Below are 20551 nucleotides of genomic sequence, written 5' to 3'. Positions count from 1 at the left end.
GTTAGTCAGTGGTGTATTAAAACTAGTTACACTCCCACAGACGTGTTTTATAGCATTCAGTTTGTGTTGTCTTTTGTTGTTCTTCAGATGTGAATGAGTGTGAGGTGTATGGGACGTGTCCACAGGACTGCAAAAACACAAAGGGCAGCTATGAGTGTTTCTGTGCTGACGGCTTTCTTTCTTTTGGCGAGCCCCATGGGACTGAGTGTGCTGCTCAAGGTAAAAGATAATGCTCTTTATAAACTTTTTAGTTTAATTCTTATGATTCACAACCTCATTTACAACACCTCACTGTCTGTATAGGAAACCCGCCAGTGATGCTTTTGCCAGACAACGTTCGCATTCGTCGGTATAACCTGTCCTCTGAGCAGTATTCAGACTATGTAGACAACACCGAGCACATCCAAGCCTTAGACTACCTGTGGGATCCAGATGGTCAAGGCCTGAGTAAGACTGCTATGGTATAGCTTTAAAATAATGTGTCATGCAGAGTATATGAGTAAAATAGGTTTTCCTCTGTTGTGCAGGTATTGTGTACTGGACAGTTCTGGGTCGGGGATCTCAGTTTGGCTCTATCAAACGTGCCTATATGACCACATTCAATGATTACGGCAACAACCCGGTGAAAGAAGTGGACCTGAATCTGCGCTACATTGCCAATCCTGATGGTATCGCTGTGGACTGGGTTGGCAGGTAATTAATCAGGAATGAGGCTTTACTTTTATGCTGTAGATGATGATCTCTACTCAGTATTTTAAATCACTGTTCACAGGCACATTTACTGGACGGATGCTGGGACCAATCGAATTGAAGTGGCTAAACTTGATGGGCGGTACAGGAAGTGGTTAATCCACACTGATCTCAACCAGCCAGCTGCCATTGTTGTGAACCCATCACTCGGGTATGAGGATGTATACAACATTTGTTCATAAAGATTTAAGCTTAAAGTGTTTGGGGAAATAATGGGTTATTTCTGTGATTGCTTCTGGACAGGATGATGTACTGGACAGACTGGGGCAGGAACCCCAGGATAGAGTCTGCATGGATGGACGGTCAGCACAGACAGGTGTTGGTACAGGAGGAGGACCTGGGCTGGCCTACTGGTTTGACTGTGGACTATGTGAATGGAAACAGAATCTATTGGTGTGACTCCAAAGAAAACATAATTGAATCCATGAAGCCTGATGGCACAGACAGGAGAATCGTCATATCAGGAGGTTGGTGCGCTGATATCTGCAGAAACCATCTAAACAGATAAAACCCTGACAGATTCAGCGTAAGTTATAGTTTGTGTTCTTTCTTACTTTTCCCAGACATTGGACATCCCTACAGTCTGGATGTCTTTGAGGGACATGTGTACTGGACAACAAAAGATAAAGGTGAAGTGTGGAGGATAAACAAGTTCGGGAGAGGAAACAAAGTCAAAGTTCTCACCATAAACCCTTGGCTGACACAAATCCGAATTTACCAGGAGCACCGACACAATCAGTCAGGTCAGAACTCTTTTATCTAATATATATCATGTCAATTATGTAACAATTGTAAAGGTTTTACTCTTCTGTTGGATATTAAGAATGTTAGTGTAATTACATGCAACTTACTATTGATGCCAAATAAGTCATGGTTACTTTCATTCACTTACTAGTCTAAGTGAAGTGTTTGCATTCAGAGACTATTGGATTCAACGTTGATAGTTTAAGTTCTCTTTAATTCATTCTTTGAACAGAATTTCAAACCTATTTCAAACAGTATAACAAAACAAAAACAAACAAAAACATTTTTATGAGTGGCAGAAATTATCTAAAGGACATCAGGGGGGATATCCCAAATCTTAAACTCACAACTCTGACTGTGAATCATGCAAAGCTACACAATAAACACGTAGGGCTGGGTGCTAGCTTGGCTCACCTGGCTAAGTATGTTAGCACATGCTTTAATGCTTCAGTGGCCTGGATTTAAATTTGAGATTGAACCTTTTACTGCTCTCTTCCTACATTAACCACAGAATAAATAAACTAATGTAACCAATCCAAAACTATTATCTTACGTGGATATCCCTAAGATATTAGTCACAATGTTAAATACCAGAACTACTTCAGGCTGTACTCGAAAAGCAGTTCAACTCAGCTGAGCATTTAGCAAGCCACAAGTTAAGTTAGCCACAACACAGATTCAATTTTAAGCTTATTAATGGATCTAAAGATCCTGAATGAGCTCCCATTTGTCACAAACTGGATCAAAGTAGGTGGCCAGGAAGGAGTCTGCACAAGAAGTTGACTTAAATATAAAATCATTTATTAAACATAATCAAACCAAGACATAACGATCACCAATAAGTTTATCTGGGCCAGCTTTTATAGCCTGCAAAATCCAGATAAATTGAGTTTCTGTAGAAATCATTTGAAGTCACAGAGTGAGACCAAATCTTTGCAATTTGTTAATTTTCAGGCAGGAAGCACAATACATTAAACTTATTTTTATGTAGTTAAGCACAGAAAGAGGGACCAATGTAATTATAAAGGGCTTAGTTTTAAGTGTTTTCTCTTGTAGATGAGGACTAGTGAAGTGGTAATATGTCTTGAAATGTGTTGCCAGCTTAAGATATTTCCCAAAATACTTTTATTTTGCTCACTGTGTTGCTTTCGCTCTCTGATGTCATTAGTGTCCAACCCTTGTAAGAATGTGTGCAGTCACCTGTGTCTTCTTCGACCTGGTGGATACACCTGTGCCTGCCCGCAAGGCTCCTCTCCGGTGGAGTTTGACTCCAACGAATGTGACGCAGGTAAATAACAACAACCGCAGTGCATGTACTGTCTGCACCCTCACGTAAGCTGGGGTTTCGCATCAATACATCCATCCTCCACTCGTGCTTGGCTGTTCCTGTGTGGTTTTGAGAGACTGTGCTGTGATATTGTTTCATTGTTGTTGACTCTCTGGTACGCCTGGCTTTTGCTCCTGCAGCCATTGAGGCTCCTGTTGCAATGCCGCTTGCATGTAGATGCATGAATGGTGGAACCTGCTACACTGATGAAGGGGGCCTGCCCAAGTGCAAGTGAGTTCATGTGCCGCGGCCATTTTTACCCATCGCTGTCAGTGATACCTCATATCTTTGGAATTTTCCAGCACACTGCAGGTTGTTTTACCAGTGAGGTTTTCCTGCAGCTAAAGATTGTTATCGCATTTGATCATGATTTTGTGCAGATGTCCTTATGGCTATGTGGGCAGCTACTGTGAGATGGGAAAGTCGAGGGGTGCCCCAGCAGGAACAGGTATGGTCGTTTACTTATAAGCTTACTAACATTTTTTAATGTCTTAGTATTGAAACTAGACCCAGTGTTATTGTTAGCCAGTAGCAGCTATTTGCCACTATATTGTTATTGGCATTAGAAAGAAGAAATATTTAAAGAAGAGATGGGACCTTTCAATTTCCTTAGGGATTAATAAAGTATTCTGATTCTGATTTAACTACGTTACGAGTGTTGACGTGGTATAGTTTGTCCACCAGAGGGCACTCTGCGACTTTTGTCGCTAACTCACTGTTTGGAAAGCGACAAGCAACAACCAGCTGATCTGACCAGATCGCAAAGAGTAATCTGCGACTTGTTGAGAGATGAAAAGAAGTTTATTTATAAACTGCATTGTCATATTATCTTAGTAAGGGCTCATAAATAACTACACATAAATGTTTCACAAAAAGCAGCCGAATTTTTTCACAGAGAAAAATATTGGCTGCTTTTTAAATCACCAAATATCAGCATCAGTCCTGTATCCTATATCCTATATCAGTCAAGCTCTACTTAAAGCAATATTTCCTGCATGCATGCTGAAGAAGTCACATTTATTTACTGCTTATTTGCCTAAAATTTTAAGGTGGGAACATTCTGGCTCAGCATTTGCAGAATTTGTTGAGTGGATGAAATCGCAGAGTTTTTAATAGCTAGCTAATTAACACATCAGTTTGACCAATGTTTAACATAAACTAACAGGTCTGCTAAAAGTCACAAACACTAATGGGCTTGTCAGCAAAATGTTATTAGTCGCGTTAATAATCTGCATCTCACTGCGAATGTCCTGTATCATGAATCTGCATATTTACCCCCCTTTTTCCTTTAGCTGTGGCTGTTTTATTGGCAGTCATTATCATCCTGATTACTGGAGGTTTGGCTGTTGGAGTTTTCCTCAACTACAAACGAACAGGCTCTTTCATCCCCTCCATGCCCAAACTACCCAGGTTTCTACCACTTCTTTTCAGTTCAGTTTTTTTTCAGTTAAAACTGTGATGGAGCTCACGGTATAGATTTCAGACCAAAGTTCAGGTGTTTGTGTTTTGTTTTTGTTCAGCCTCAGCAGCTTGGTGAAATCCGCTGACACTGGGAATGGGGTGACGTTTCGGTCGGGTGATAATGTGGATCTCGGACCCTCACACATTGGAGTGTCATTCATTGACACAGGCATGCAGATGGTGAGTCTTGGATAAATGCATACAAGCAGCTAATCATTTCCAGGATCACTAACAGTGTACAATCAGCGTTTTTGAACATGTTCGCGTACCACTTCAAGAAGTGCTTGTTTGAGAGCTTAACAAATATTTAAAAGTTCAGTAATGACTATATCAACAATCTCACCATTATAATATCCCCATAGGATGATCATTTTGCCATGGAGCCTGGGAGGCAGCCGATTACATTTGAGAACCCGCTGTATGCCACTGGTCATGTGTCTGGGGACCCTGCTGTTATTCATGCCACGCAGGTACTCACAAATGAATATCTTTTGCACTTTACAGGTTAGAGCAGGGACTTTCAAACCTACACAGCTTGTAGAAATTAATTAAAGAAAACGAATAGGCATTGAAATTGGCTCTAAAATAATTTTGACTAACAACCAAGTAAAATAATAAATAAAAAAGAAAGAGGTTCACAAATTAACAATAAAATAGAAGCAGATAATATACTTACATCCCACCACATTAAGCCTTGACCCTCTGAGGCTGGGTTAGTATCTCCTTATGACTATTATACAAAGTGTATACTATACATTTATTATAAAATATAAATGAACAATATAAAGAGGAACTACTGGAGATCCTGTGCTGCCAAAATAACACTAATCTGGTGCCTCTATTATGTTACACAAAGGAGGAAAAGACAAACCACAAAGACATCGCTGTGTATTTTTTTAGATTGTGTTTTATGAACCTTTAATTAATCTGATTTATAATCATAAACTGCTACATTTTTGCTTTCAAACAGGTGACTGTGAATGTGAGCGGTGATCAGCGGGAGAACAACTTTGTAAACCCGACTTACCGTGGAGACCCGAGCGTAGGCGTGGTGAACACGTCTACCGTCAGCACCCAACCTGTCCATGTGAATATCATACGTGCACAAAGTCAAAAGAAATCTACTTTAAATACTTTTAAAGCACCCGTGCATGGAGCCACCTCAGTGACTGTGTTTTGTTTGCAGGAGTCAAAGTGGAGCTTATTCAAACGAAAATTAAAGCCAAGCACCACATTTGAAAACCCTTCATATTCAGAGGTATGTCTGGCCATTTTCTAAGATATCAGAAATTAAACAGAAAGTTGGGGTGGGGAGGGGCTTCTCTTTTTTACCATGTGTGCTGTTTTACAGATGAGGGATGAAAAGCCCGTAGGAAGCAGCGGGGACTCTTCTGCCCCTGAGCCATCTCCGTTTGCCCCCCCTGCCAAACCTCAGAAGAGGGATCGCCCCAACACCTTCTCGCCTACCGAGGACAGCTTCAAAGACACGGCCAACCTCGTTAAAGAGGACAGTGACGTATAACCCCTCTCTCGCGGACGGGAATCGAAAAATGAAACACACTTTGCACAGAATTTATTTTTTTATGCAGCCTGTGTACAAAACTCAAATCGTTTTAGGAGAGAAGTACATTTCTATAGAACAAAGAAAAACGTCTTCCGTGACTATGCCTTCTGACATTTCTTATGCCAATTTTGTGTTAATGTTTTTTGTTTCTTTATCCTGATGTACGATATGTATATCTTTGCACTGAAGCTGCTGATAGAAATGTTAATAAATATGTTGTATATTTGTAAATTTGGACAGTAAGATTTTTTTTCAGAAATATTCTGGAATAGATCCGAAATAGTTCGGCGTGAAGAAAATAACACATATAAAAGGCGAGCTGCATTGTGAATGTACAAAATGATCAAAGGAAATTGGAGAAATGCGATGGGTAATAATATCTGTTTCACCACTGAATATATACCTCATTTCACGGCTTAATTGAAGCAAGACAGATTCGATTTTATATCTCTTCAGTATGTGCTCCAATATAAACAGATGCATAGGCTTAAATACGTGTGCAAAGCATACTTTTATCCTTCTTAATCAAACTCATTTTTACCTTACATCACCTTTGCGACTTTTGAATTGACACGATTGTTTTTTTAGTGATATTACTGAAATGAATAATGGCCAAATTAGTTTGGAACAGTACTTGAATGTGCCCAAGTCTATTGCGTGGATATGTAGTTGATCATCTTAAAGAGCAATATACAACCCAAGAATACAGATGTAGACATTTTCTAATAAGTTCTTTACAGATTGATCTATGTTGTATCATAATGAGGACAAATAAAAAATGTTATTTGTGAGGAAATGTCCAAATGGATTCAATTTCTGCTGCTGAGACGTGCATGAATAAATTTCTTATTTTGTAACGTGGTCTCTTTTTCTTCACTTTATTGTTACGGTCCATCTATTTTCTAGATATTAGGGAGGTCTGGGGGCTACGCCTTGGACACCACACAAATGCATAGAAGAAGACAAAGATTTAGGGTCATGTTCATCCATGTTTACCCCTTTCTGCCTTGAGAGCTGCCTTAATTCTTCACAGCACAGATTCAGCAAGATGCTGGAAACATTCCTCAGAGATTTTGGTTCTTATTGACATGATAGCATCACACAGTTGCTGCAGATTTGTCAGTTGCACATTAATGGTGTGAATCTCCCCTTCCACCACATCCTAAATGAGTTAGTGTTGTCCTGCTGGAAGTCGCCACCATAGGCTGTGGTGTTTAAACAATTTCAAATGTATGAGCTTAAATATGTGTGCAAATATATTTTCTTGACACACTTTAGGTCCTTTAGATCCACACCATTACACCTCCACCATGAAACACTGATACAAGACAGGACTGATCCACGATTTTATATTAATTATGTCGTATTCTGACCCGATTAACTGAATGTCACAGCAGAAATCAAGACTCAACAGGGCAGTCTTGTATTGTTTAATTTTGGTGAGCCCGTGCACATTGTAACCTTAGCTTCCTCTTCTTAGCCGATGGGAACGGGACCCGGTGGGTTCATCTGCTGCTCTAGCTCATCTCCTTCAGTGTTTGATGTGTTGTGTGTTCAGAGATGCTCTTGTGTATATCTTGGTTTTAACAAGTGGTTATTTGAGCTACTGTTTTCTCTTTTTTGAATCATCTTCTCTAACCCCTAGAGATGGTGTGTGGGAAAATCTCAATCAGCTTTAGCTTAGGGTGAACATGGTCAACATATACACAGGAGAGAAGTAATGACACAGTCATACAAACTTTTACAGCGATGGTAAAGGCTGTCTGCTATTTACATCTTTTGTTTAGGAGAAGGGAGAATCACATTGACTATAAAGTCTGCAATGAATGAAGGGAGGTAGGACAAAGGGATCCAGAAAAGCTTTGCGTCCCAGCCTGCTGCGTAACGTGTGCGTGGGAAGCGAGCGGTCAGCGCGTGCTCCATGCACCTCGTCACCTTAGAGATATCCGGACTGCACAAGAGTCCCATGGAGAAGGTCTGAGCTTTCACATCTGAGAGATCAATAATCAGATAAAAGTGATCTTACAGAGCATCTGTTTAGCTGATCTGTAGCTGATTTAAACAAAGTGCACTTTTACTCACACTCATCAAAGTATGTAGCTCCATATGAGTCTTTCACATCTTGAGGGAGGCGGGACCACAGCCTCCTCAGGCTAGCGTCAATAAGATCAATGCGGGTCACGTTAGTCTTGAAGAAACCGGGCTCGATGATGCTCACATTAATACCAAAGTGCTGCATGTCCCTCCTGGGCAGACAAAGCAGACAACGTGTCTCTTGAAAGCAAGTGAAAGAATTTTACTGAGCACTTCTCCATCAGTACTATGCTGAGGCATAGTTAATATGTGAGTATTTTCAATCCTTTGATACTTTCATTAGACTGTGGTAGATGTCATTTCTGCTTTACTATATTTTTATGTGTATTTTTATGTGTATGTATTTTTTTTTTATAGGCAGAGGTCCATGGGTCCATTTTTGGACAAAAGGTCCATTAACAGATAACAAATATCAAATATTTGTTATTTGAAAATAGGCATGAATTCAAAAGCTTTGGAGGTGTTCTTAAAGCCTGGTTCTGCTGGAGGTTTCTTCCTGTTAAAAATGAGTTTCTCCTTCCCACTGTCGCCAAGTACTTGCTCATAGGGGGCTTCTTATTGTTTGCGTTTTCTCTGTATTTTGGGGGATTATGAAGTGCATTGAGATGATTTGATATTATATAAATAAAACTGAATAAAAGTGAATTGAAGATTTCAGCTCTTTCAACTACTGCTAACATCGCTTTATAGTAGTCTCCTGATCTCCCCTTAAAAGATGCGTAACTAACTGTAGTGTGGAGTTACCAAAGCATCAGGACACTCACATTATTTTATTGGTCCAATGTCACCAAAACCATCTTGCCTACCCAAGTGTTAATCCTTTTTTTTTTTTTTTTAATTATGACATAAAAAAACCCACCTCAGCAGTATGTTTTTAACCACATGTTCATACCTGAGGCTGTCAGAAAAGGCTTCCACTCCCCATTTGGACAGGCAGTATCCTCCACCAGTGAGAGACAGTCGTCCCAGAATACTGGCTACATTCACCACTCTGCCCCGAGCTTTCTTTAAGAGAGGCAGAAACTGGAGGGTTACGTCAATCACTCCTAACAGATTCACATCCAAAACCTTTGTGAAATCCTCTAACTTCATCCATTCTGTTGGGCCGATGGGTGTCGATCTTCCTGCATTATTCACCAGACCCCACAGACCTGCAGGATACACAATGACGACCACCAGAAAACAGCTCATGACCTTCATCTTTTAAATCTTTTGCTTTGTAATCTTGACAGATTAAACTGCTTACAGCCCATGCAGATGCTTCTCTGCATCTCCAGATGTCACACACTGACCTGCTGTGCAAGGTTTTAGTGCAAGTTGATCAATCTGCTATCTATGTTCAACCCTAGAGAAGAGTATAAGATGCTCCACATACACAGGTTGGCCAAATTTTGGTTTGTATCCTTTTCTGTAGGCATTTTGTAAGTATGGCATGAAACTTCCTTGTATGTGTGCTAATATGCATCTGAATGTTGGATAAAGCCAGGTCTATAATTCCTATTTGCTGGAGTAGACTCATTGCAGAGATGACTTTGGACATCTTTTGCATACAAAATAGTATTTTTCCCAACTTGTGTAAAATTTGTTTGGTTCTTGTGGAAAATCAGATGTTTTTGCCCCCTGGGTTTCGAAAAATTTGAAAATCTATGTGGTGAAAATCTGTCATTGACACACTGAACATCTGAGAAGCAGGTGAAAACAGACATATGGGTTCTTTTCTAATGATCTATAAGATAAAAAGGTTAGGAGCCACTTACATAGAGCATGGGCCTGACAAACTGATCTATGGCATTTGTTTTACACATTTGCCACCTTTATTTTTTTCAGTAAAAATCTTTTTCATAGATAAAATCAAATGATGGAATTACTTTTTGCCCATCAGTAATAACATTTGTTTTCAGCACATGCTGTCCCACAGTTGGTAGTCAGATCTCAGTCTACAGTCTTGATTTATGTCAGAAGCAGGTTTCTCCCTCCCGTTTAAAAGGCAAGATGTGTTACATGTATCAGTAGGAGGATGATGGGTTGATGACGGGATGGACCAGCTTGGCTTTATCTCTCCCAGTGCTTCACTCTGACTGGCACCCTATCAGTGTACACCCCCTGCTGTCCGCCCGGCTCACCTCGCTCTCCGACCTCTCTGCTCACAGACTCCACCGCCTTCCTGATGCTCGCGCTGTCCGTAACATCCAGCAGGAAGGCCTTCAGTCTGGGGGAGGCAGCCGCTGCCAAGTCTGCGGCACCTTTCTCTGTGAGGCAGGCGGCCATGACTTGGAAACCTTTTCGGTCCAGCTGTTTGGCCAGAAGATTCCCAAAGCCGCTGTCACAGCCTGTGATGAGCACATGTTTCTGGCTGAAACCGTCAACCTTGTAGGAATCTCTGATGTACCAGCGGACGGCAGCGAGCGTGGCCAGAAGGAAAACACAGGTTAGGGTCAGGTGTGACAGGATTACCTAAGACACAAAAATTACAATTAAAATGAAATACTTCACACATTCATAATGCCATCCTCTATTTTAATCTCTGGATAAAGTAATTAATTTATACAAAAACAGAGAAATCGTCTTACCCCTGCCAAATAAGCTGCTAGACGGTCTGTAAATACCTGGCGGGAGAAACTTGGGATGCATTTCAAAACATTTAAGCAGCAGTAATAAAACCTGAATTATACACGGGCCTCTTAATGTTTGTTTAGCCTCGTTTTATTTTTCATAAAGCAGAGCATCACATGAAAGTTCTGGACATTGAAGAATAAAGCAATTTAACACTTAATAAATAAAAGATTTAAAACTTGTCTCAGTGTTAAAGCCTGTAACCAGATTATCAAACCAGGGCGCCACTGCTATTATTTAGCTTCAGCTCACCCTTGTGGCTCAACTGGTTATGGCAGAATTACATAGCTTTTAAAGCCATTCACAACTAAGTGAGCCCTTAACCCAGTATTGAGTAGAACAGACTGAGATCTAAGAAAATGTGGCCACACCTGATTAATATGTCCCCAAATGAAATTCAGTTCACCCAAACAGAAAATTGGCATCTACCCTCACAGGTCTGAAAGCTGGAAGGTTAAACTGAATACATTTAACCAGTATGTCTTGATGCATTCTCAATCATCCAGGTAAGTAAATCTCCAAAAATTGATTCTGTTCATCTGGACGTAACGTTTTTTGGGAGAAGCGTTTCGTCACTCATCCAAGTGACTTCTTCAGTCTCAGCTGACTGCAGGTTTCCCCATCTTATAAACAGTACATTTGCATAATGACTGAAAAGCTGGAAAGGCACCTAAAGAAAGCTCCAGCCAATCCAGGAGAGAAGGACAACCGCTGCCCAAGCGAAAACCTGTAGTGATCCCATATGTGTCAGGAGTATCGGAGCAGTTGAGACGCATTTTTTCTAAACACCGGGTTTCTGTGGCTTTTAAACCCCAAAGCACGCTGCGCCAATAATTGGTCCACCCCAAGGATTGGGTCCCCCGACACAAACAGAGTAACATAGTGTACGCTGTTAAGTGCCAGGAGGATTGCCAGGATTTATACATCGGGGAAACCAAACAACCTCTGGCGAAGCGGATGGCACAACACAGAAAAGCTACCTCGTCAGGCCAGGACTCTGCAGTCTATTTACACCTACAGGCCAGTGGACACTCTTTCAAGGATGAGGATGTACACATCCTGGACAGGGAGGAACGCTGGTTTGAGCGCGGAGTCAAGGAGGCCATTTACGTGAAAAGGGAAAGACCATCTCTGAATCGAGGAGGGGGCCTAAGGGTACATCTTTCACCATCTTACAATGCTGTGATTGCAGCCATTCCCCAACTCTCTGTGAACAATACTGATGGCCATTGATCAGTGGTCTTTGATCAGTGGGTTTTGGTCAGTGGTTGTTGATCAATGGTCATGAGGATTTGCATAACTAAGATTAAGGAACTGACCTCCCAGCCCATTGTTACTTCAGTGGGCTGGTTTCAGTCATTATGCAAATGTACTGTTTATAAGATCGGGGAAACCTGCAGTCAGCTGAGACTGAAGAAGTCACTTGGATAAGTGACGAAACGCTTCTCCCACAAAACGCTACGTCCAGATGAACAGAATCAAATTTTGGAGATTTAATCAGTATATTTGTGATCACAGGTTTACTGACCTTTCATGTGTTACTTTTTACTTCTGCTTTACCAGATTTCATATGGTAACATTATGTTATCCTAGAACTCATTCGAGAGGGGAATATATGAGGGAGCGGATGTGGCTCAGGAGGTACAGCAGTTCATCTATTGATCAGGAGGCTGGTGGTTTGATCCTTAGCTCCCCTGGTCTGCATGCTGGAGTATCATTGGGCAAGATACTAAATCCTGACTTACCCCTGATGTGTGTGCATGAATGTTATGCATTAAAAAAGTGCATATGTGTGAGTGAATGAAGCTTGAAGTGAGAGAGTGCTTTGAGAACTCAAACTGAGCTGATAAGCACTAGAACTACAGCCCATTTATCTGACATCTGTTAGCTGAAACTACAGGAAAATGCTGCTTAGAGCTCACGATTATAAAAGACTTACAAAAAACTGGATCATTACTTTTCATAGACACTCAGCAATATACTTGAACACTAAAACTGTAAAGAATTATTCGCTGGTACCAATGTTTTTTACATTGTGGTGTGGGAGATTTTATTAAAAGATCTTAATCCAGTCCTCTCTTTGTTTCTCACACGAACATGCAGGAATGGGAAGTATGTAGTTGGGAAAAAAATGTGTACGATTTTGGGCATTTTCTCAATACATTTTATTTGATTTGTGCACCAATTGTGTTTCATTAACATAACCCTCTGAAAACTCAAAGCCAAACTATCTGCATGTTAGAAACTAAACTATGGGTAAACGGATTTTTAAAAACATGACAATTTTCATTCATCCACCAGATGGCATCAGATCTCATTAAGCTATGTACTGAAAGTAAAATGTAACAAAAAAAAAAAAAAAAAAAAATACAAAAATAACAAAAGGTTTCAATCGAGCCACTCCTGTCAAGTCTGCTAATTAACTTAGTGTAAAATAAATAAACAGGCAATAACTTATCCAGACGTTAGCTGAGCTAGGTGATCACAATGGGTACAAGAGCCAAACAGCACAAATTTAAGCACCACTAAATGTACAATAGTAGAACAAATAATAATCATAAAAATAATACAAACATACCATGGTTACAGCTTTAGATGTTTCTGCTGCTTCACCCCTGGGAATATAAATTAACTGAAAGGTGCTTTCTACATCAAAACCTGGTGCTGAAGGTGAAGTTATGTAACAAGTCTGCAGAGTCAAAGTCCGATTTAACAGGAGGGTCTAAAAGGTTACACGCTTGGGGTTGTGTAATACACTCAGAGTGCATGAGCCCTGGTTTTGATAACAGCACTCCCCTTTCAACTGAAATCAATTGTGAAAGCACAAAATCTCTGACTAAAGGTTACAGAGCACAGTCTTCGATATGTAGGACGAATACATGTTGGGATTTTTTTGCTTTACTAACAAAGGTGAGATGACACAGCATTCAAGATTATTACATGACTTGACACAAAGTTAATTGTCAGTGCTCAAAGGTTTCTTCATTACCTGACATGTACTCTTCTGATTGCAACTCTATTAATCAATAGATGTAATAATGTCTAGAGTCATAATTATCGTAAGAAAATAAACACACGCGCATATAATCTTCAGATTAGCCCAAAATCCTTCACTGACTGACGTGACAGAAACTACAGCACAGATATTTTGGGTCTGGGTTTACTTTTAATTAAATACGTGTCTGAGAGCCAGCTCGGCATGTACGACATCGGCAACCAGAGGAACTTGGCGTCCCACCCGGGGGAGTAGCGAGTGCGTGGATAAAGGGCAGAGATGGCGTGCTCCATACAGCCGACCACCTTCATCAGGTCCCCGTCTACAATCTGCCTGTACCTCTCGTCCAACTGCTCAAGCACTAAAAAGAGAAATGTTTCACACATTAGTTCTGTAAAAATTATTCAATTCAATTAAAGGACTAATGATCATCAGTCGGGATCATAGGCAAGATCAATGCAGCTGAAAAGAGTCCAGAAAGCTTCTGGTACACGAAATCTTGTCTGCTGCATATTGATTCTGCACAGTCACATGAAATGAAGAGATTAAAGTAGATACAATGTCAGGCTGAAGATGGAAATGAGTGCAATGGATGAACAGCTTGAAAACATAATGCATCCGAGTAAGTCTTATCTGTTAAATGAAATAAAGCATCTCACTTGTGTCCAAGAAACCATGCCCGTAGTCATCTTTCACATCCTGAGGTAATCTTTCCCAGAGCTTCATCAAGTTATTCTTCAACATAGCCGTGTCAGTCACGTTTGTTTTAAAGAACCCGGGCTCAATGCATAACACCTTGACTCCAAATGGTGCCATGTTGATACTGAAACACAAAATGAGATGCTGCAAGTCAGCAGACTCACAGGGTACACATGTACAGGCTTGAAAAGTCAGATGTGCTCTCACCGGAGGCTGTCATTGAAGGACTCCACTCCATACTTGGACACACAGTAAGGTCCGCCGAATGGGCTGATTCGACCACACACACTGGCGATGTTTATCACCCTGCCTTTGGCCTTCTTGATGAGGGGGAGGACACTCAGGGTCACGTCGATGACACCGAGCAGATTGACCGCTATCATAGGCTTGAAATCTTCTATGGTGAGCCAGTCGTTGGGACCGGACGGCACTGAGATTCCAGCGTTGTTCACGACGGCCCAGAGGCCTGAAGTAACACAAACCCAACAACAAGAAGCACAATGAGAGCCACAGTACCGACACACAAATCCCTGCTTTGGACTGCGTGTTATAATCATTAATGTTGAAATATAATATACCATAAAAACAGGGTCACATGAGAATTGGGACGGTTGTTGAGGGCTGGAACAGTAAGATTAACTAATTTATACTCAACGTAACTTTATCGCCTTAAAAACTGCTGTTGGAGAGAGTAGATGTTAAAAATATTCCCCAACTGTGGCCCTTGGGAAAACTCAAATGTCGTAACCTTTTAAAATCTTTGTGTTATTGCTGAGAGATATTGTTTCTGGGTCATTAACCCAGACTGATTGTGAAATCATAGCAAACCACTCTTAAGAACATTGTGTATTTGCTTCTCATTTTATGTCATGTAGGCCCACTTTAAAGTGATAAACATGCTAAACAGATACACTTCACTTTCCACTGCATAACATTAACTTCTCAAAGCCAGTTTAAAAATTGGGCTCAGAACTTTGTTTTCATTTCCCAGGTCTGATATTCAATTCAATTTTATTTATATAGCGCCAAATCACAACAACAGTCGCCTCAAGGCGCTTTATATTGTAAGGTAGACCCTACAATAATACATGCAGAGAAAAACCCAACAATTGTATGACCCCCTATGAGCAAGCACTTTGGTGACAGGGGGAAGGAAAAACTCCATTTTAACAGGAAGAAACCTCCGGCAGAACCAGGCTCAAGGAGGGGCGGCCATCAACCCTTAAAACAAGCCCCAAACCCTAAAATGACTGGAAATGAGTTAAACAGGCTGGCTCTTCCTGCAGGCACACTACAAATCCAAACACTGAGTCATTAAATACAGTAACCCTTTTATGCATAGTGGTCACTACAGTGGACAGCTATTCAAAGGCTGTTTTCTTGTCTTTGTGTCAGAGTTGGTGGTATACTTGCACATAAATACAACACACAGTGTATATTATTTATTTGTTTGTCAAATTCACAAGTCAAAACATATGTTGTCCACCTAAATTGACATGTAAAAAATTCTTTGAAAAGTACATGTTTTTTTTTAAAAAAAAAAATGAAGTTCAAAAATATTTTTTTCATGTCTAAAGATGAATAAAAACACTAACATAATGAGATGTTGTCTTTGCTTCATTGTTCTTACAGTTCAGTTGTTCAGGGTTTGTTTTATTTTCCTTCATGCTGGAATAAACAGAGTGAGTGGGCGGGTGGGTAGCTGGGTTATTGACTATACTGACAACAGATAGGAGTATACAGACTGACACAGTCCTCACTGTGAAAAAGGAAGGCCTTTACATTGAGTTTCAGTCTTGTTCACATTTTATTCAAGAAAACAATACTGAATAATTCTTTCATTAGTATATTTATTCTACTCACGCCTGTCTAAAGCAATTAAAAATTACTGTGCTGGACTACTTTTGTGATAAAATTAAAGAAATTACTGCGAAAACAGATGAATTGCCTTAACAGCCACTTTCACTAATCAGTTGCCTGGCATGTAATCAAAATATTTGACATTTAAGTTCATCAGTTAAAAATGGGAGACTTTACACTGAGCCACTCACCCTTCTGTCCAACCAGAGTCTTGATGAAAGCTGCCACTTTGCTCACACTCTCAGAGTCGGTGACGTCCAGGTGGATGGTGGTCAGTTTGTCGGAGGAGACCTTCTTCAGCTCATCCTCACCCTTCCCGGTGTAACAGCCTGCAATCACGCGGAAGCCCAGCTTGTCCAGGTGTCTCGCCAGGAGATTGCCAAACCCGGAGTCGCAACCTGTGATGTACACATACTTGTCCTCCTTGTTGGAGACTCTTTTGGTTTCTCTGTACCAGCGATAAACGAACCAAACAGCCACCAGCCCGAGGATGTACAGAAACATTTTTCTAAGGCCAAGAAGAAGGTGGGACATTATTATTAGGTTATATTTAAATAACTTCGGGAACTTTTATACATATATATAATAGGTCATGGTTAAATGATTATGACAAATAGGTGTTGATGTGCAATAACATAGGAGGTTGAGCCAAAACCCTTAGCGGCTGTGTGAGGGGGTCAAAACTACGAGTGTAGGCTGCTGATAAATGACAGCTTCATCTGATGATTAAATCAATGACAAGGTTCTGAATTGTGCCAGTCCGGTTGGCCAATACGATTACATACTTCATTAGAATGACAGGGTTTCTAATAAGGTATGACTCTAAAGTCTTGACTTGTTTTCCTTATTTTAATTACTTAAAAGACTGGTCATATTTGAATGCCTACTCCATCATTCTTCTTTGGTTAACCGGCTGCTCTTTTGTACAAATACTCGTCATATCTGAATCTACTTTGTAAAGAAAACCGGCACTTGTATTTGCATTGGATGTGAGGAATAGACAGTAACGAAACCATGCTGTGATTTACGGATCATCCTGTCACTCCTGTTTGGCCAACCTTACACCTAATGCTCTTTTCTTCAATGAAGGAAATGACCTTACACTCACTCTTCTGCATATTCCTGTAATATGTTGTCTTGACTTTGCGCACACATTCACACTCCTATTTGTCATGCATAGTTTTACATCTGTAAACCATCTGAGCATGCTACTACAGGTTATCAACCTGCTGTGACTTGACACTCTCAAGCTCCGTAAACATGCTTTACAATGCTCATGACGTGATGCCTGTGGGCTTGGCAGACTTCACAGACAACCAAAAAGACTAAACTTTTTGGGTTTGGGGTTTTTTTGGTAAATGAGAAATACTTTATTTGTGAAATTATTTAAAAATGCCCGATGATTAAAGTGATGACAATAACATCTGGCAGATGCTTCTCTCCCAGACTGATATCATGCATTATAGATGGTGACAGCATGTAGCATGAAGGCCTTACATATATACACAATGGCGCCACTGTGAGGGAACCTGTTAGAATGAAAGATTAAATCATCTGTTTTGACCACAAACACAATCAGCAACTGGTGAGACTGCAGACTAGGGATGGGTATCGTTTAGGTTTTATCCGATACCGGTGCCAAACCGGTACTTTTGAAACGGTGCCGGTGCTTAAACGGTGCTCAAACCGGTGCCTAAAGAATGGAGAACACAAAATTGGTCCAGAAACCTCTCATGTTCAGCTGTTTTTTTTTGTAAAAAGATAACAATGTTAGCCTTTTCTGCAGCTATGGGGCATATATGGTATCACTCTTGGCTGGAAGCAGTGCTTAAACAATGGAAAAAAACACAAACTTTGTCCAAAAACCTCTCATGTTTAGCTGTTTTCCACTTTTTCTTTGGTCATTTTAGCCTTTTTGGCCAGGGTGAAGGGAGTATCTGCCATCAAACAAGAAGACAGCCGCATGTAACTACGACGGTGTTTGCTAGTTCACCTTACATGCATCAATGTAATAACGTGGTTAGCCTACTCAACGTAAATTACACTCGAACAACATTAAGCTACTCACGCAGAGAAGAACGGCTGCTGCTGCCATCATCATCCGTCATCATTTCTGCTACACTGGCAGGGCTAGGGGCCAGGACTCTCCTCTTCGGGTTCTTGGGGGATGTTGCTAACTCTGGGTCCGATAACAGGCACCACACCCGCAGTAGATGTGCTCGGTGTGAGGTCTCGCAGCAAGCTATCAAATACGGCGCATTTCTCGGCTTTTAAAAACAAAAGCTATGCGTCGCCAGGTGTTTCATCGGATTCGAGGTGTTACCTCCTTTGACAGTATCACAGTATCACCTTAAAGCACTTGTTGCAGGCTGCTGAGTTTGCATCTTTTGCTGTGAAGTACAGCCAGACTTTTCACCGCTTCGCTTTGGGCATTTTTAATCTGTAGCTCTACGGACGTACCTGGACCCGCCTACTATCCTCGGAAACGTAAAATGATTGGCTAGAATTCAAAGTGTATCACAGCTCAGGAAAAAAAAAGCACCGAAATAAAGCACCGAAATGTGCCCTGTTTTTCGGTCTGGTTACTACCGTTTATGTCAGAACCGGTGCCATGATGGCACCGGATACCGGTACCCATCCCTACTGCAGACGGAAATATAAAGATAAACTAAACATCTGCAAAATGCAAAGAATGAGAGATAACAAAAGGCTGTGAAGAATTTCACATATTACTTTGACGACTTTTACTGTCATTTGAGAAATGAGACAAAGGAAATGGCCACGGGAAGTTTTACACTCTCGTCTAGCGGATGAAGAAGTATTTAAATCATTGTGAGTAAATTTAGAAATATTACACTATAAAAGAAATTAGCATGAACATACATTTAAAGCTACTTTTGGGTGCTCTCTTCTTTCCCCAAAGGTTAACCATAGGAGATCGATCCACATGTTTGATCTGACACAGATTTTATGCCGGCTCTAATGCACCTTTGCCAGTTATCTGTGTTTTCCCCCAATTTTTGTGGATCCTCCTGGTCTTTAAACTAGTGAATGGTTAAGTTAGGTAAAGTACCTAAAGTAAAAGGCTGAAATTTGTGTATCATAATTACAACAATTTAGGTTCAGATTTATTTTTATTTTTCCAAGTTGAAAATACCGATTTTAAAATATGTTCCCCTGAGTCAAGATGAGGAAGTAGGAGAAATGCTTGAGTAAATGTACTAGTTGACAGGTTTATCCGGTGGAACAATGTACTAAGGTGGGGATGGAGGTGGGATCAGCCTGGGTGACTGGCAGGAATGGCACGAATGCCCTGTGAGCTATGCAGGAGTTGCACAAGCTAATTAATTTTGAAAATCTGGATTCATCTTTATGTTAGATTTTTGGATCTAACATATCTGTAAAACACTGGAGGAATAACAAAAAATCTCTCTTAATTTTGTTCCACAGTGATATTCTCACACAGTCAAGAACAAGAAATAAAATTCAAATTAGTTAATTTCACAAAAACAAATAAAAACAAGGAAAACAGGAAATAATCACAGTTTAGAAGCCGGGACCTGGGGGGTATTTGATACTTTTTCCTCAGTACGATTTCTCTTAATAATACTCATCTTGACCCACACACTTCATTGATTATGAAATCAGCTGATTATCCTCCTCAGCTGCAGGTAGATTCAAAAGCCTTACCTGTGGTGGGGTGACTGCGCCTCACACGTTTGAACTGAACAGAATAAATGAGTAACTGAAGTTACTGGGTGTAACACTGAGCCAAGCCTTTTATCGCATTAACTTTAGATTCGATGTCATATAAGAGATAGTCACCTTTAGTTCACTTTCCCGTCTGTTATATAAAATATAAAATTTCAAGGCGCGGAAAGATTGATAAACTTCATATATGGAGCGTAAGTAAAAAGAAAAAAGATAGAAAATAAATAACTCACTTCCGTGTTTTCCAAAGTCAGTACATGAAATGAGACTTGCAGCGCAGCGAGGCATGAACCTCCACCGAAAAGAAGTAAGAAGCTCATTTTTCTCTCTCCTCTATTTAATTTGTTGCCAGTTCTCCGAAACTTCCGGGGATAGTGGTTGACTCTAAGGGTTGCCATGGCTGCGTGACAAAATGCACCAAAAGGGAGAGAACCCGGCGGCAAGAAGCAGCACAGCCAGTTCAGCGGAAAAATTACTGAACTGGCAACTTCAGCCGAGCTCTGTGTTTTTTTCCACTGAAAATTGAATGAAGAGCGCCAACCCCTGGACACTAAATTTCTCGCTCAATTTTTATTTCACTTATTTCATTTATTTATTTATTTTTTATCTTTTTTTGTCTTCAATTGTATCTTTACTGGTTCTTGATGTGTAGAGCTTGGACCTGAAGAAACACAAACCCATTCCGTTTCTTTATTTTATATGGAGAGAATGACCATAATCAGTCTATCAAAGT

At 40.5% G+C, this 20551-nt stretch overlaps 3 protein-coding genes across 8 annotated transcripts in view; 1 reads left to right on the top strand and 2 right to left on the bottom strand.

The window, feature by feature from the left end:
- Positions 1–6703, top strand: part of lrp2a (low density lipoprotein receptor-related protein 2a) — a 52683-nt gene extending 45980 nt beyond the window's left edge. For both annotated transcript variants that reach the window (XM_084954668.1, XM_084954667.1), the window contains 15 exons: positions 88–219; positions 304–447; positions 528–693; positions 773–901; positions 994–1217; positions 1314–1493; positions 2663–2782; positions 2962–3052; positions 3202–3269; positions 4114–4231; positions 4342–4462; positions 4645–4752; positions 5253–5369; positions 5469–5540; positions 5634–6703. In XM_084954668.1, coding sequence (XP_084810794.1) covers positions 88–219; positions 304–447; positions 528–693; positions 773–901; positions 994–1217; positions 1314–1493; positions 2663–2782; positions 2962–3052; positions 3202–3269; positions 4114–4231; positions 4342–4462; positions 4645–4752; positions 5253–5369; positions 5469–5540; positions 5634–5804 — 1961 coding nt within the window. In that variant the 3' untranslated portion in view covers positions 5805–6703. The remainder of the gene's footprint in view (positions 1–87; positions 220–303; positions 448–527; positions 694–772; positions 902–993; positions 1218–1313; positions 1494–2662; positions 2783–2961; positions 3053–3201; positions 3270–4113; positions 4232–4341; positions 4463–4644; positions 4753–5252; positions 5370–5468; positions 5541–5633) is intronic.
- A 559-nt stretch (positions 6704–7262) lies between these two features.
- Positions 7263–13197, bottom strand: rdh1 (retinol dehydrogenase 1). The gene is made up of 6 exons (XM_084954666.1): positions 13132–13197; positions 10511–10546; positions 10064–10394; positions 8833–9091; positions 7929–8092; positions 7263–7837 (listed from the first exon to the last, which is right to left on the bottom strand). The coding sequence occupies exons 1-6, from the start codon at positions 13132–13134 to the stop codon at positions 7617–7619; spliced, it is 1014 nt and encodes a 337-aa protein (XP_084810792.1). The 5' UTR covers positions 13135–13197; the 3' UTR covers positions 7263–7616.
- On the bottom strand, positions 12704–20180 carry dhrs9 (dehydrogenase/reductase (SDR family) member 9). 5 transcript variants are annotated; one of them, XM_084954661.1, is made up of 6 exons: positions 20052–20180; positions 19798–19831; positions 16299–16615; positions 14455–14713; positions 14208–14371; positions 12704–13909 (listed from the first exon to the last, which is right to left on the bottom strand). In XM_084954661.1, exons 1-6 carry the CDS (start codon positions 20104–20106, stop codon positions 13686–13688), a joined length of 1053 nt encoding a protein of 350 aa, XP_084810787.1. In that variant the 5' UTR covers positions 20107–20180; the 3' UTR covers positions 12704–13685. The 5 variants fall into 5 exon arrangements, with proteins under 5 accessions (XP_084810787.1, XP_084810790.1, XP_084810789.1 ...); XM_084954664.1 differs by lacking the exon at positions 20052–20180 and adding an exon at positions 19933–20043 and having other exon boundaries at positions 19798–19852; XM_084954663.1 differs by lacking the exon at positions 20052–20180 and adding an exon at positions 19933–20043.
- Between the last annotated feature and the right edge of the window lie 371 nt (positions 20181–20551).

Source organism: Perissodus microlepis, chromosome 16 (genome assembly GCF_051167445.1).
Source record: "Perissodus microlepis isolate ML-2025 ecotype Zambia chromosome 16, ASM5116744v1, whole genome shotgun sequence".
Taxonomy (NCBI): domain Eukaryota; kingdom Metazoa; phylum Chordata; class Actinopteri; order Cichliformes; family Cichlidae; genus Perissodus; species Perissodus microlepis.
The sequence above is the reverse complement of the archived record's forward strand: the minus strand, read 5'-3'. Positions and strand labels throughout refer to the sequence as shown.